The following is a 15,083-nucleotide window of genomic DNA, read 5'->3' as shown; positions in this document are numbered from 1 at the left end:
GAAAAAAAATTATTTGTGATTTGAATCATTACAAACACGAAAATTCGAAGCAGATAGATTTATTAAGCTCATCCATCAGTCTATGTTCCTGTCCTTGGCTATGGTCAAAGATACAGAAGTTAAAAAAGTCCGTATCTTTCTCACGCGCGATTGAAAAACTTGGTTCAGAATTAGCTGACGAAAACGAAACAAAATGATTATTAATACGCGCGTGAGGCAATTGAAAAAGAGTATGTCAGACCATGCAAATGAAAGTGATTGTGAAAGTGAAAGTACTGTCAGTGACTGTAGTAACAATGTCACTAAGGGGGATTGTGAAAGTGAATGTAGTAACAATGAAACTTATGGTAACTGAGGTCTTTGTCGTGGCTAGTTATTGTGAAAGTTAATATTTATCCTTGACTTTGTCAATTTATTGTTTTATTTTACCTGATTATTATTATTATATAAAAAAATTCTTCTGTTTTTGATGCTTTGCATTTTTTTTTAGTAACTATTACCCCATCAAATTAAAAAATCTGACTCATTTTCACAATTTTGAGTTCGTATTATCCCATCAAATTACAAAATATGATTTTCATTATTTTACGTACTATTTACCTGCAATTTGGACGAGAATTATTTAAAAAATAAATTCTATTGTATTCTCTGATTGAAAATCAATCACGAATGTGAAGATCTATGATACTACAATATGATACTTGAACGTGAAGATCTATGATATTGAAATATACATTAATGCTAAGAATAACTTGTCTCAAATCAAGAATGTGTCCGGTCTGGTCAGTAAGTTTGAAATGTATTCTTGATAATAACGGATTATGACAACGTAGATAAACCGAATTAATGGGTTCTTGTACGATCAAATATCAAATAGGTACTTGAGATGTAAATGAATACAGAATATATTCTTGATGGGCCTGATTGAATTTTATTTTATTGATGCTATATTTTCAATCCCCAGTGAAATATGACGATCTGCACCATATGGATCATTGTTATGTTTAGAAATTGTTGCTGGTGGTTTATTTTTCTCCATCACTCAACAATTTCCGGAAAGTTTTCATTAATAAGATCGTTTACTGATATTTTAGTTCGTCGGTTTCAAATCTTGGTATTATAGATGTTGTTAGTTCTGCTTCAGTTATTTTATAATGATCGAGAAATAATTTTTTAGTCTGTATTGAGTTTCTACTTTCGCTTTTGTTTGCTGATACTAATTCGTTTGTTAATGCTTTTTCAATTATAACCCAGCTGGCAAGCTCAAGATCGGATATAAACTGATTTAAATGTTAAATTGTTTCAATGACCTCTTGTTTTACATCGTTATTACAATGTTGTAATTCAGATATTTCATCACTAATCTGTTTACATACATTCTCATGAGTTATTCTGTCGATTTCTTGCTTTTGTTTAGAGGAAGATCTTCCGTAAATATCAGCCATTATACTTTTAAGATCTGTTTAAAACGACGAGTCTACTTTTATAATCGTGCACGACTTTATGAGGTGATAATGTTGATGATGACACAGCGTCGAGCACAGTAATTACTTCACGGCCATATATTGGTGGATCGGTTATTGTTTGTGCTGGTAATGTTGAATAACAGACTGGAGTTGTTATTGTGTTTACTTAATTTACGTAATTTATAAATTCTTTTGGTGGAGCCAACCCATAAAAATCAAAATAAATAATGGATTAATTGTGTATGCCAACCAGTTAGTACCAGGACCGGAACTTTTATCGAGATTAATGATACTAGCTTCAATATTGTTTGGTTGTTTTGGTAATTGATCACGCATAAAAACACCTCTGAAATGTTTAATATTTAATTTTTTAGCAGTATCGAGTAAATCAAAATTTGACATAGGAAGAAAGAGTTCCTGGAAGTCTTAGGCCTCTCCCCCTCTTTTTATTCCTTTGGCTATTACTTCATTTATTGCTAAGTTAGTAAGTTTACCAGCAGAGGCTCCAGCAAAACCAAGTGCAACTGCTTTTGCAACAGCTGGGGCGGCAGCGGCTACTAAAGCTGGTATAGCTGCAAGAAGTGGAAATATACCACCAGTCTTGATTGAATCTTAAATGACGCTTGCAGAAATAATGATGTTAACGCCATTTATCGATTTCTCGGCATCACTGAAATGCCCGTGTTGACGTTCTGACATGATAGTTCATTTTGACCACCTGTGATCTGATCTTTTTTAGTGATATTTTCATTCATTCTTTGCTGAATTTGACTGAAGCTTTTTAATCTGACCAGGAATCATATGGACACTAACAGGATGATATGACATTATAAAAATCGTGAGCGATTTAATTACATGTTTTCTATCGGTGCGTCAATAACTCGCATCCATCCACCAGTACATTCAAGTAACATTGCTTTATCACTGCTTATAACTGCAATTGCTCTGCAATTAGGAATAGCTCCCTTATTCACATGAGCTCGAAAATGAATATCAACACCATATTGTTTACCATATTGTTTAAATAAATCTATATGCTCCAGTGAAAAGTAAAGATGAGATATAGATTTGTGAAATCTAACTGTTATATTTTGCAAACCAGTATCTATATTTTGATCACGTCCCATAAACATCATTAAACGATGATATGCATGTGCTACATGATTCAGAGCATAATTTAACAATATATCTTCTGATGTTCTTGATGCCTGTATATCCTTAAAGAAACGTCACTAACTGCAAGTTTGTCAAATATCATATGACTATGTATTTGTGAATTTATTCGTGCAGCATTTTTTAAAGTTATAAATATGTCTTGGTGCAGAAACTCCTTGTTGTGATACAATATGCCATGTAAATAACCCATCAACATTACTTTGAATGCTCTCTGTGGTCATTGTCAACCATGATAACAATGCTCTCTGTGGTCATTGTCAACCATGATAACAATGATTTACCGTCTGAATTCATAAAAGTAATGAATTTTTCTTCTTCAGCAATTGATGGAGTCATTACTGGCATCCACATTGAAAGTTTTGTTAATATTACTTTTCCATGGAGTGCAGCAGTTGCACCATCATTAGCTCCTACAACAAGCCAAATCACATGATCATCAGTAGCTTTTCTTAGAGTAACAACTGTATGTTTCACCCCAAAGATAACTTTTCTAACATTTCTAAATATAAAGATATGTAACAGTGGAACTGCACATTAAAATCTGCAATTATCTTTTAGCATTGATCGACGTGTTGCAAATCCTAAATTGTAAGTTGCATTTATTGATACAATTGCTGGTGTAGCAGCATTATTTGCACCGTTTCCTACTTCATCCTCAACTTCCTTAACGTGTTCTGGATGATCAGTGTTATCCTTAACAAACATCATTGACAGACCAGCTCATCTTGTGTAATCATCTGAAAATCTTGCTAAATTTAACATTGTTGTAGCAACATTAACATCTTTATAAATTGTTTCAATATTTCTTCCATCAATCATGTATGTAGCACTGTCAAACAAAGCCATAATACCATTGTTAACAAAACCAAATTTAACATCAGCTCCATATGGTGTATCATCTATTTTTATAATTTCACCTTCTATTTCAATCAATGCTTCAGCAGGCAAGATATATTTGCTTGGATCTTGACTTGTAGTTCTCTTTGACCATGCTGATCTGGTACACATGCATCATAAGAATAATATTGATAATCGTGTATCGATTTGTCTTCAAGAACTGGTGCGTCCATATCAAATGCTGGATCTTATATATGCCTAAACATTTTTATCATAACTGTTATTGTCTAACAAGAAAACCACTTCTTGAAATAATACTGTAATTACCGGCATAATTTTATTAGTCAACTTTGCAGGAATGACTTAATTAACAGCCAGCTCTGCTAGTTTTTTTTAATTGTTTTGCTTATATTTGCAGGCATAATTTGCGTGTTGGGTAATTTTACTGGTTGTAGTTTTCTTCTTACTAATCAAAATAATCTCTCTTTGATTGTTAAAAATGCTTTACCAGCAACCTTACCAACAGCACAGATACCTTTATCATGAAAAGCATCAATAGTTTTCATTCCTAATTGTTTTGCAATCTGTATTGCTTTTAGAGCTATTCTCTTAAATAAACATTGAACAACATCATATAGTCCATCTCCGTAGATCACTTTGTATGTTGGTAATCACGAATTTATTATTCTGAGCATTATGTATGATCATTTTATTAATAATCAACCTACTGATCTAATTATTCTCAATCGCTGTGATAATCATCAACAATTTCATTATTGAGAGACTGATAAACATTTTTATCCATAACGCCACCTGTAAATAATCTTCAAAACATTTCTGGAGAGTTATTTCCAGTACTTTTTCCTCTGATTAGAATTTCTAATCATTCAACATCAGAAAGGACACTGTTAAGACAAGTAATCTGATGAGAAAATCCACTTCCAATTTTTGGACCAAAGCTTTGCGTCTGTTTAATCAATTCAGTGATTATTTCTTGTTGTTGTTGTTGTAATTGTTATTTTCTTTCTCTTGTATCATAATTAAACTCATGAAAATATCAGAATAATCATCTTTATCATCAGGTCTAAAACCAGTTCTGAGGAAAACTAGACTGGTAATCCAATCCTTTTCTGACAAAGATCTAATATATTCTGGTTTTAAATATTTATCTTTCATCATAATTTGCAAGATTTATTAATTTTTAATGAGAGAAATATTTTAAATTGTCTAAAGCCTCGGGGATAAATTTACTTCTTATTTCCACTTCAGTTATAAATTTTGGCTTAGGCTGAGGTTGTTCTCTTTTTCTTACTTCATCTTTAAATTTTTGAGAATCAGGGTCATCAACTTTGTTTAGCAAAGATGAGATATGCATCTTTAACCTCAAAAATGGACGTTCCAGCAAGTGGTCTGTTCACCAATGTCTGTGTAAACAGACCATGCTAATTGCTTTTCAGAAATCTGAGTTGTCATCATGTTATGTACATATTTGTTTTTTGTAACTTTTGGTTCATGTCTGTGTCTATATTATGTATAATTTTTATTCATGACTGCAAACTGTAATGATTATCTGTAGTCAAGGTATTAAATAAGCTAATTTTTTGTATTTGGGTATAAAATTCTATTTTAAGATATTATGAACGTAGATTACATATGATCTATAAACAGATGTTTTTTGTTTCTAAAAATAAAACCTGTTGTCAACTTTTGGGTAATTTCTCATTGGCTGGAGAATTTACGTCAGGTGGGTTCTTAGAAAAATTAAGTAATTTCCCAATGGATCAGTTAGGCCACATGCATAGGTATTTTGAAATATTAGATTGAACAGCAAGATCTGTTATGTGAAGTATATTGTGACAATGCCATTATGACATGTCGGCACTGTTGGCAGACCTGAATATTCTTGGATCTTAAATTGATATGGAACATTTCATTCTTTCAGACTTTAATAGAACTTTTGTCAGGATTATTTGATTGAGTTCCTTTTAAATTTTAATTTTATATCATAAATAATTAAATTGTTTATTAACTTTATGACCATAGAGTCATAACAGACTTAATTTATTTTCTGGTAGGTTTGATTTTGTTTTGATTTGATTTTTGTCTAATTAATTAAATTGCTATATTTTATTTATGGGGATTCGTGTTGTTCTATTCTATATCTCGGCTCAGATTTCCATTTATTTCATCCATTAATTTTATAGAATATTTGCTTGATTGGGCTATAACATCCTCTGGGCATCAATAACCACCACCAATAGGAAAAATTACACCAAAATGATTGAATTGATTGGGCTATAACATCCTCTGGGCTATAACATCCTCTGGGCTATAACATTCTCTGGGCTATAACATCCTCTGGGCTATAACATACTCTGGGCTATAACATCCTCTGGGCAATAACATCTTCTGGGCTATAACATGCTTTGGACTATAACATACTCTGGGCTATAACATCCTCTGGGCTAGAACATATTCTGGGCAATAACATCCTCTGGGTTATAACATGCTCTGGACTATACAATACTCTGGACTATAACATCCTCTGGGCTATAACATCCTCTGGACTATAACATACTCTGGACAATAACATCCTCTGGGCAATAACATCCTCTGGGCTATAACATCCTCTGGGGGCTATAACATACTCTGGGCATCAATAACCACCACCAATAGGAAAAATTACACCAAAATGGTTGAAACCAGTAGAAGTTGGTGCAAATGGTCTTGTTCAGCAATTCTATTAGACATAAAATATAAAATCCATGCTATACAAATTTCAACAGTTTGTAAAATAAAACATTCTACACTTTATTAGCAAACAATCAATGTTTACCGGTCCGAAGCATATTTCATCTCATTAAATGTCCTTGGAAATTTTTTAATTGGATACCGGTAGATTTCACACACGAGAAGATAAATGTTTCTTCTTTTTGTATGTACATAAAAGTAAAGCAATTTGCAGAGGAAGCCATTTTATTCAATCTGATATTCTGGTATAAACCGCATACAAACATGTGCAAAGATGTTACTTTTAATTTTTGGCCAAGTTTTTATAAGCTTCTACACTTAAGAATGCTAGTTATAAAGTTCAGCAATAAAAGAAAAATTATACTTCATGCTATCAGTACAATTTTATTGGATAGTTGAAGTGAAGCATGATTGGAGAATTAGATGTGAGAGATGGGTTAATTCTCTATGCATAGATTTTTTGCTCCTCCAAGGAAACTTTCTTGCATTTTCTTAAAAAAGTAAATTTTCTAAGAAAGTACTGAATATCAGTCCTGATTAAACAAGATAAAAATACCATTCAATTCTTATCCAACAGTTTCTAAAAGAATGGGAGAAAGTGATGAGAGATTGTCTTGGCAAGGATTATGCAGCCAAGATTAAAGGTTTTAGAGCCACACAATAGCCCCCAGTCAACCCTGTCCTTAAAATGATACCCTGTCCCTGTAGTGAAGAAATCCAAAGAAATGGGACAATTACTTATATCAAATAGCATTCATTGCATCAAATTAAATAAGGAAACAAAGCAAAATATAATTTTGTCCCTGACCATCTGAATGCCGGAGCTTGACCTATCCTGACCAGAGGACTTCTTACATGGTAAACCCTTTATACCTTATCTGTATGCTATATTATTTAATCAGATTTAATAAAATATATAATGACCCTTTCATAAATTTACATCAGTAAAAGTTGGTTTCTATTTTTTTAATGGGAGTCAGTTATTAGAATAAAATTGCCTATGGAAATTCCTGGAAATGATATATGTGTAACCAAGAAGGAAACCAATCATGGACCGTATAACTTTACTAGGTAAATTAAATTTTGTTTGCCCATCTCTTTCACCTTAGTCCAAATTATATGATGCTACATATTTGTTTCTTATTTCTACTATTCAGCACAGTTCTGGCAGATACACCTATATGTGAATAAAAATAAGAAACTTTATTTTTTACAATTCATCAATATTTAGTACATGGTTTAGGGTAGCTTTCTATTTTTTGTTGAGAAGTTTGTTTGCTTGCTTTAGTACTTACTGGCACATAAGCACATGAAAGACTTTTCAAAGTTGCTATAATGAGAGTAGAATACCCTTTCCAGCAGCACACTGCAGCAGCCAACAATGGACTGTACAGGAGTCAAACCTGTGACCTTTTGTGAGTCTGACACACTGACCATTCAGTCTCTGCAACATCCCTATTTTGAATAATCTTGTGTTTGTATTTCCTGCACATTATTAAGAATAGAAGTTTGACATGTCCCAATTAAAAAAAAATAAGATGTAAATAAATGCTATAAAATGTCATCAGGATTATGTAATCACATTTAAACCAATGATCTAGAATTCATTTATAATGCATTCCCTCATTATAAAGTTGTCCTTTGGAACCAGTTGAGCATCATACTACATGTTAGTAATATACTCTGTAATGAAGTCAGTCATTTGTATAATTTTACTTCCTTTTAATGTAACTGGATCCATGACCATACATGCCTTATAACAGAAACTGTAGTATAGTGAATGGTGTTATAGTAAATGGTATTATAGCGAGGAAGTGTTAAATAGCAGGACAGGATATCATGTGAGCAAAACCAACTAAATAATGATCAAAATATGTTTGTTGCATGTTCTGTCATATCTATAGGACAAGCTACATGGGTCATGAATGCACGTTGACTCATTTTGAGTTAAATGTGCATTGTTCTTTTAAAATTTAACATCAATTATCTTTAACAAAAGTCTATTCAATCTTGATTATTGAATGCTCTGCACCGTAATTGTCATCAAGTAACTTCCAGACAAAAATTATCTATCACTACTGACTTTTACAAAGGTGGCCATATACTAAACTTAGGTCAAAATAATAGCGTGTTGAGTGGAATTGTCACAACTGACGGAAGTACAAATTTGTTTACTAATATGCGTAGCTTTCATTATGATATCATAGTGTGTGACATTCAATCTGGATTGTCCTGGATCACAGTGTGTGACATTCAATCTGGATTGTCCTGGATCTGACCTTTATGCTCATTTCAACCAAACATTTCTACGTACTTTAACATTGATTTTGTTGTATGCACCTGTCGGGGCATTTAAATAATGACCTTCCAAAGGAATGTAGACATATAAGAATCCAAATGAAGTGAATACTTGCCACTTAAAGGTATGTAGAATCAAATTTTAAAAAATTGACACCCATTACTGAAATAGTGTTGAATGCCTACATGACCCGTGTGAGTTGAACTATAATTACTGTTATAAATATCCTGCTAAAATAGAATAAAAAAAAATTAAAATATCACAGATACTTAAAATAGTAATTTGAAATATTTTTGCATAGACAACCTATTTACAATGATAAAATACATAGGAATATAGTTTACTTTTTATGTGACGCAAGATATAACTGAATGTAATTGCTTTGTAAATTTAACCACTGGTTAGTAGTAATATTTCTAGTCATTCAGTTGTATTATGTTTCCATAATATATAATTAATCAGATTTAATTTCTACATGTACTAGTTTTACCACATGTAGCTACATCACATGTAACCACAACTTTAAATTGTTGAAATGTACTTTATATACCTGTCTGTAGACAATTCAGCACAAGTCTACACATCTCGCCTCCCAATGAAAAAATATTCTGTACTTTAAGAGTAACATTGGTGTAGTTACTTAAACAGTAGGAATTTTTGTTATTAATACAAGCACATCTGACTGTAACATGTTAAAATCCAAAGGTTAATTCCCATCAGTTTTTATACTTTCTCTTCTTCAACAAATATCGTAGTTATTTAGTAGATGCCCTGGAGGAGGTGCAATTTCCAAAGAAGGGATGGGTGGGTGGGAATTTTTTAGAGAACTATTACCATCGTCCTAAAATTCCTGCAGAAAAGTCTAAAAATAGATGTGTGCTGTTGTTGGTGTCTCTGTTGATTTTTTCAAACACTGTATATCATTGTTTGATTGAAAACATTCATACGTTTTTCTAACAGTCATTCGTTGGATTACTCATGTACAGTTTTAATTATCTGGACATGCCATAATAAACATATACAGATCTATAGGCCTCAGTCTAGTAGGTATTTCTTTCTTGTGTGGCATCTATTAGAATAACTATGCTACGCATTCTGGTATACAAAATATGCATATCTGATATATATATATATGTGGTAAGCAAAATCAATGTAAATAATATTCAATCACAATTTTTATTAATGAAACTATAATGACATAAAACAGTTCTAAAGGTTCATCCTAGGAACAATGTTGGCAAGCTCTATTACACAATGTTATATCCAAATTCCATTATTTTCCTCCAAAATGTGTACGACTAATTATTAGGAATGTCTGATTTGGGCTGTACATAGATTGGATTGTCATACTGTTTTGTCACAGATTTGTCATCACGATATAATTGCTTTTCAGTTACTGCATAACTTCCTTTATCTGTTTTCTTCTCTTTTCCCCTAAAATACAAAATTATATGAATATATAAATATGTGTATATGCATTTGCTGAAGGTTTTGTGTTAACAGAAGCATGGTCAGTTCATTTTTTCAAAATCTCACAAATTCTGATACTAGTAGTTTGATAGTTACAACTTTTGTTATATTTATTTATTTATTTATTAATTTATTTGACATTATTAATTTTGTTTTCTCATTTCAGGTCCAATTACTAACTGACAAAATTGAAATTCGATTTTATCTCATGATACCAGATTCTCCAGAAGCTAAATCAACTTGAAGTTTTAAAAAAAGAAGAAACAAGTAAACTACATTAAAGTTGAAAACTGGTTCGTCTTTAATATGTTTGCATTTCCAATTTTATAACTTTGAAATTTGATTGAAATTTCAATAATGTAGAACAAGTGAAAATGCTATATTGGCAATATGGACTAAAATGGTGATAATGGACCGAAAGATTTCATACATGATGTAATTTCATATATAGGTAATTTCATCATTACAGAAAATGATTCCTTTTCTGACATAATAGAAATACAAATTACATTAAAATGAAAATGGAATGTCCAGTTGGTCATTCATTATGTACACATGTCTTAGGCTTTGAAGCAAGGTCACATATATAAATGATTACAGGAAGTTAAACAAAAATGTTTCAAAATCTTCCTTACATATGTTAGATTAATAAATGTTGTATCCTATAACAGATATTGCTATGACTTAAAAATTTATGAAAATAAAATAAAAATGTATTTATGTAAAATACACAAGGCTATACTACTGATAATTCCAAGCAACATGATCTGGGTTGAATGTGACTCCATTTTTGAAATCAATTTACTCATCTTTTATGTAAAAACAATTTCAAATTTTTAATATTTTGTATATAGATATATTTCTTTCCACCATGTAAATACTACAGATTTTTGTATTTTATGCATAATCACTATAATTATATGAAGAAATACATGAGACTACAACAAATGCTGGATATTAAACAGACAGAAGTAATTTAAAATCTGTACCTTATTTTGCAGATGCAACAGATGCTGATTAGGAACAACACTCCCAACACTGCACACACAATAGCCAGGATTGTCACTAATGTCTTGTCATCAATACCAGATGATGGTGCTCCAGTCTTGGATGAAGTAACGCTTGATAAGATGCAGTTTTGTTCTGTGAATAGTTGAATATATTAGGTTAATGGGATGAATAGTAGAATGTATAAGTCTAATGGAATAAATAGAAGAATATTTAGGGCTAATGGGATAAATAGTAAAATGTATTAGGCTAATAGGATAAATTATGGGATCAATAGTAAAATGTATTAGGCTAATGGGATAAATTATGAGATGAATAGTAAAATGTATTAGGCTATGGGATAAATTATGGGATGACTAGTAAAATGTATTAGGCTAATGGGATAAATTATGGGATGACTAGTAAAATGTATTAGGCTAATGGGATAAATTATGGGATGACTAGTAAAATGTATTAGGCTAATGGGATAAATTATGGGATGACTAGTAAAATGTATTAGGCTAATGGGGTAAATTATGGGATGACTAGTAAAATGTATTAGGCTAATGGGATAAATTATGGGATGAATAGTAAAATGTATTAGGCTAATGGGGTAAATTTTATGGGATGACTAGTAAAATGCATTAGGCTAATGGGATAAATTATGAGATGAATAGTAAAATGTTTTAGGCTATGGGATCAATTATGGGATGAATAGTAAAATGTATTAGGCTATGGGGTCAATTATGAGATGAATAGTAAAATGTATTAGGCTATGGGATAAATTATGGGATGACTAGTAAAATGTATTAGGCTAATGGGATAAATTATGGGATGACTAGTAAAATGTATTAGGCTAATGGGATAAATTATGGGATGACTAGTAAAATGTATTAGGCTAATGGGGTAAATTATGGGATGACTAGTAAAATGTATTAGGCTAATGGGATAAATTATGGGATGAATAGTAAAATGTATTAGGCTAACGGGGTAAATTATGGGATGACTAGTAAAATGCATTAGGCTAATGGGATAAATTATGAGATGAATAATAAAATGTTTTAGGCTATGGGATCGATTATGGGATGAATAGTAAAATGTATTAGGCTATGGGGTCAATTATGAGATGAATAGTAAAATGTATTAGGCTATGGGATAAATTATGGGATGAATAGTAGAATGTTTTGGGCTAATGGTTAAAAAGTAGAATATATTAGGCTAATGGGTTAAATAGTATAATATATTAGACTAATGGGATAAATAGTATAATATATTAGGCTAATGGGATAAATAGTAGAATATCTTAGGCTAATGGGATAAATAGTAGAAAATATTAGGCTAATGGGATAAATAGAATATATTAGGCTAATGTGATAAATAGTAGATTAGGCTAATGGGATAAATAGTAGAATGTATTAGGCTTATGGGTTAAATATAATATATTAGGCTAATGGGATAAATTGTAGAATATATTAGGCTAATCAGATGTTAAGAAGATCTGAGCTTATGTTTTGATTATAGTAAATGATGTCTTTTTTCTAGCATACAGAAATTTCAAATTATTTCTTGTAGAGTGTATGAAGTACAGAGGTAGGTACAATGGGCCCTCTCTATATCCCTGTGACTGCAGGGTATGGTAGGATATAATTCTGATGACAAATGCAATTTATATGTGAATATATTCCTAAGCCAGCAAGGTATGGTGTGTATGAATTCTGCTGACTAGTTCCATTAGACTCTGATGACTAAAAATGTAACAACTTTTGACTATACCCCAAGACATCAGGGTATGGTATGTATGAATTCTGATGACTGTTGCCATCAGAATCTGACTATATCCCCAAGATAGTAAGGTATGGTGTTTATGTATTCTAATGACTAATTCCATTACAACTCAGAGCACCCCCAGTTTTCCTTGTTGTGGTGGAGGAAACAAAAGAATTAAATTTAACACCCACAAATCCACTCACTGGAAATGGGTGGTCCATAGACATTCCAACATCAATAATCAAACAGGAGACTACAGACTAAAGAATTTAACACTGACTTAATATCAGTTAGTATATCTGGAAACATAGAGGGCTTGAACTAAAAAAATTAAAATTGTTCTAAAAGTATGACTCCAAGTCAACAGACTGTCATCCATGTGAGGTATTGAAAAATTATTTAAATTATTCAAAAATGTAATTAGCTATTAGCTGGAATGGATATTTTAAATGTTTGTATTATTTGCAAGCTTGATCACAGAAATAAATAGGACTTACAAATGAACAAAACCAGCATAGTGTGTTAAAAAATATTCCAACTTTAAACTCATCTTGTAAAGTAGAAATTCTGATGAATTTGTTGACAGCTGGAATAACTGCTACTACATTAACAAATATGTAGAATCTTTTGACTTTACTGATGTGCTGCATAATACAATGGACGATAATAATAACATTCATGTTAAATATTCACACAAATACAAAGTTAAATATCTACATCATGATTGCAATTTCCTTACAAGTTTTTATTTTAATATTACACAAACAATTATGTTTTCCTGTGATTTGAGATAATATCTTGTGCTGTAGCTAATTGACTTAGTCTTCATTCAGGCATCTCTGTCCTGGTACCTGTCCCTGCCTTGTACAATCAATATCTTATCAATGTTTATTCAATGGTCAGATTAAACAACATTAATAGGGACTCTTTGTACTGGATTTCTGACACAAAACTTTACATCATCATCAGAGATTAATAACAGACTTCAGACATTGGTTGATTTGGAAAACCTACCACTTCTGTCTGTTAAGGCTGATGTATTTATTGAAGTGTGGCTTACAGAGCTGACAATCTACCTCTTCTGTCTGTCCTGCACAATGTATTGAAGTGAAGCTTTCAGAGCCAACAACCTACCTCTTCTGTCTGTCCTAGACAATGTAATGAGGTGTAGATTTCAGATCCAACAAACTACTTCTGCTGTCTGTCCAAGATGATGTTTTGAAGTGTTGCTTTCAGGGATGACAACCTACTTCTGTTGTCTGTCCAATATGATGTTTTGAAGTGTAGCTTTCAGGGATGACAACCTACTTCTGTTGTCTGTCCAAGATGATGTTTTGAAGTGTAGATTTCAAGGCTGACAACCTCCCTCTTTAGTCTATGCAAGATGATGTTTTGAAGTGTAGATTTCAGGGCTGACAACCTACTTCTGTTGTCTGTCCAAGATGATGTACTGAAGTGTTCATTTCAGGGATAACAACCTACCTCTGATGTCTGTCCAAGATGATGTTTTGAAGTGTAGCTTTCAAGGCTGACAACATCCCTCTTTTGTCTATGCAAGATGATGTTTTGAAGTGTTGCTTTCAGGGATGACAACCTACTTCTGTTGTCTGTCCAAGATGATGTTTTGAAGTGTAGCTTTCAAGGCTGACAACCTCTCTCTTTTATCTATGCAAGATGATGTTTTGAAGTGTAGCTTTCAAGGCTGACAACCTCCCTCTTTTGTCTATGCAAGATGATGTTTTGAAGTGTAGATTTCAGGGCTGACAACCTACTTCTGTTGTCTGTCCAAGATGATGTACTGAAGTGTTCATTTCAGGGATTACAACCTACATCTGATGTCTGTCCAAGATGATGATATGTAGTGTAGATGTCAGGGCTGACAACCTACCAAGCTGATATATTAAAGTTTGGATTACAAAGCTGACAACTTACCTCTTTTGTCTGTCCAAGATGATGATGTAATGAAGTGTACCTTTCAGGAATGACAATCTACCTCTGGTGTCTGTCCAAGCTGATGTATTGAAGTGTGTCTTACAAAGCTGACAACTTACCTGAGTTGTCTGTCCAAGCTAATGTATTGAAGTGTGTCTTACAAAGCTGATAACCTACCTCTGTTGTCTGTCCAAGATGATGTATTGAAGTTTGTCTTACAAAGCTGACAACTTACCTCTGTTGTCTGTCCAAGCTGATGTATTGAAATGTTGACAACTTACCTCTGCTATCTGTCCATAATGATGTAATGAAGTGTACCTTTCAGGGATGACAACCTACCTCTGTTTTCTGTCCAAGCTGATGTATTAAAGTTTGGATTACAAAGCTGACAACTTACC

At 32.3% G+C, this 15,083-nt stretch overlaps 1 protein-coding gene across 1 annotated transcript in view; it reads right to left on the bottom strand.

The window, feature by feature from the left end:
• Positions 1-6,601: 6,601 nt before the first annotated feature.
• The window catches only part of LOC149769594 (von Willebrand factor D and EGF domain-containing protein-like), a gene marked incomplete at its 5' end in the record, with an annotated part of 35,032 nt that continues 26,550 nt past the window's right edge, over positions 6,602-15,083 (bottom strand). Inside the window, 2 exons of the mRNA XM_089949831.1 lie at positions 6,602-9,963; positions 10,989-11,142. Of these exons, the coding sequence (XP_089805957.1) occupies positions 9,828-9,963; positions 10,989-11,142 (290 nt within the window). The remainder of the gene's footprint in view (positions 9,964-10,988; positions 11,143-15,083) is intronic.

This window comes from Sinohyriopsis cumingii, unplaced genomic scaffold (assembly GCF_028554795.1).
Source record: "Sinohyriopsis cumingii isolate HCF-2022 unplaced genomic scaffold, ASM2855479v2 utg003568l, whole genome shotgun sequence".
Lineage (NCBI taxonomy): Eukaryota > Metazoa > Mollusca > Bivalvia > Unionida > Unionidae > Sinohyriopsis > Sinohyriopsis cumingii.
The sequence above is the reverse complement of the archived record's forward strand: the minus strand, read 5'-3'. Positions and strand labels throughout refer to the sequence as shown.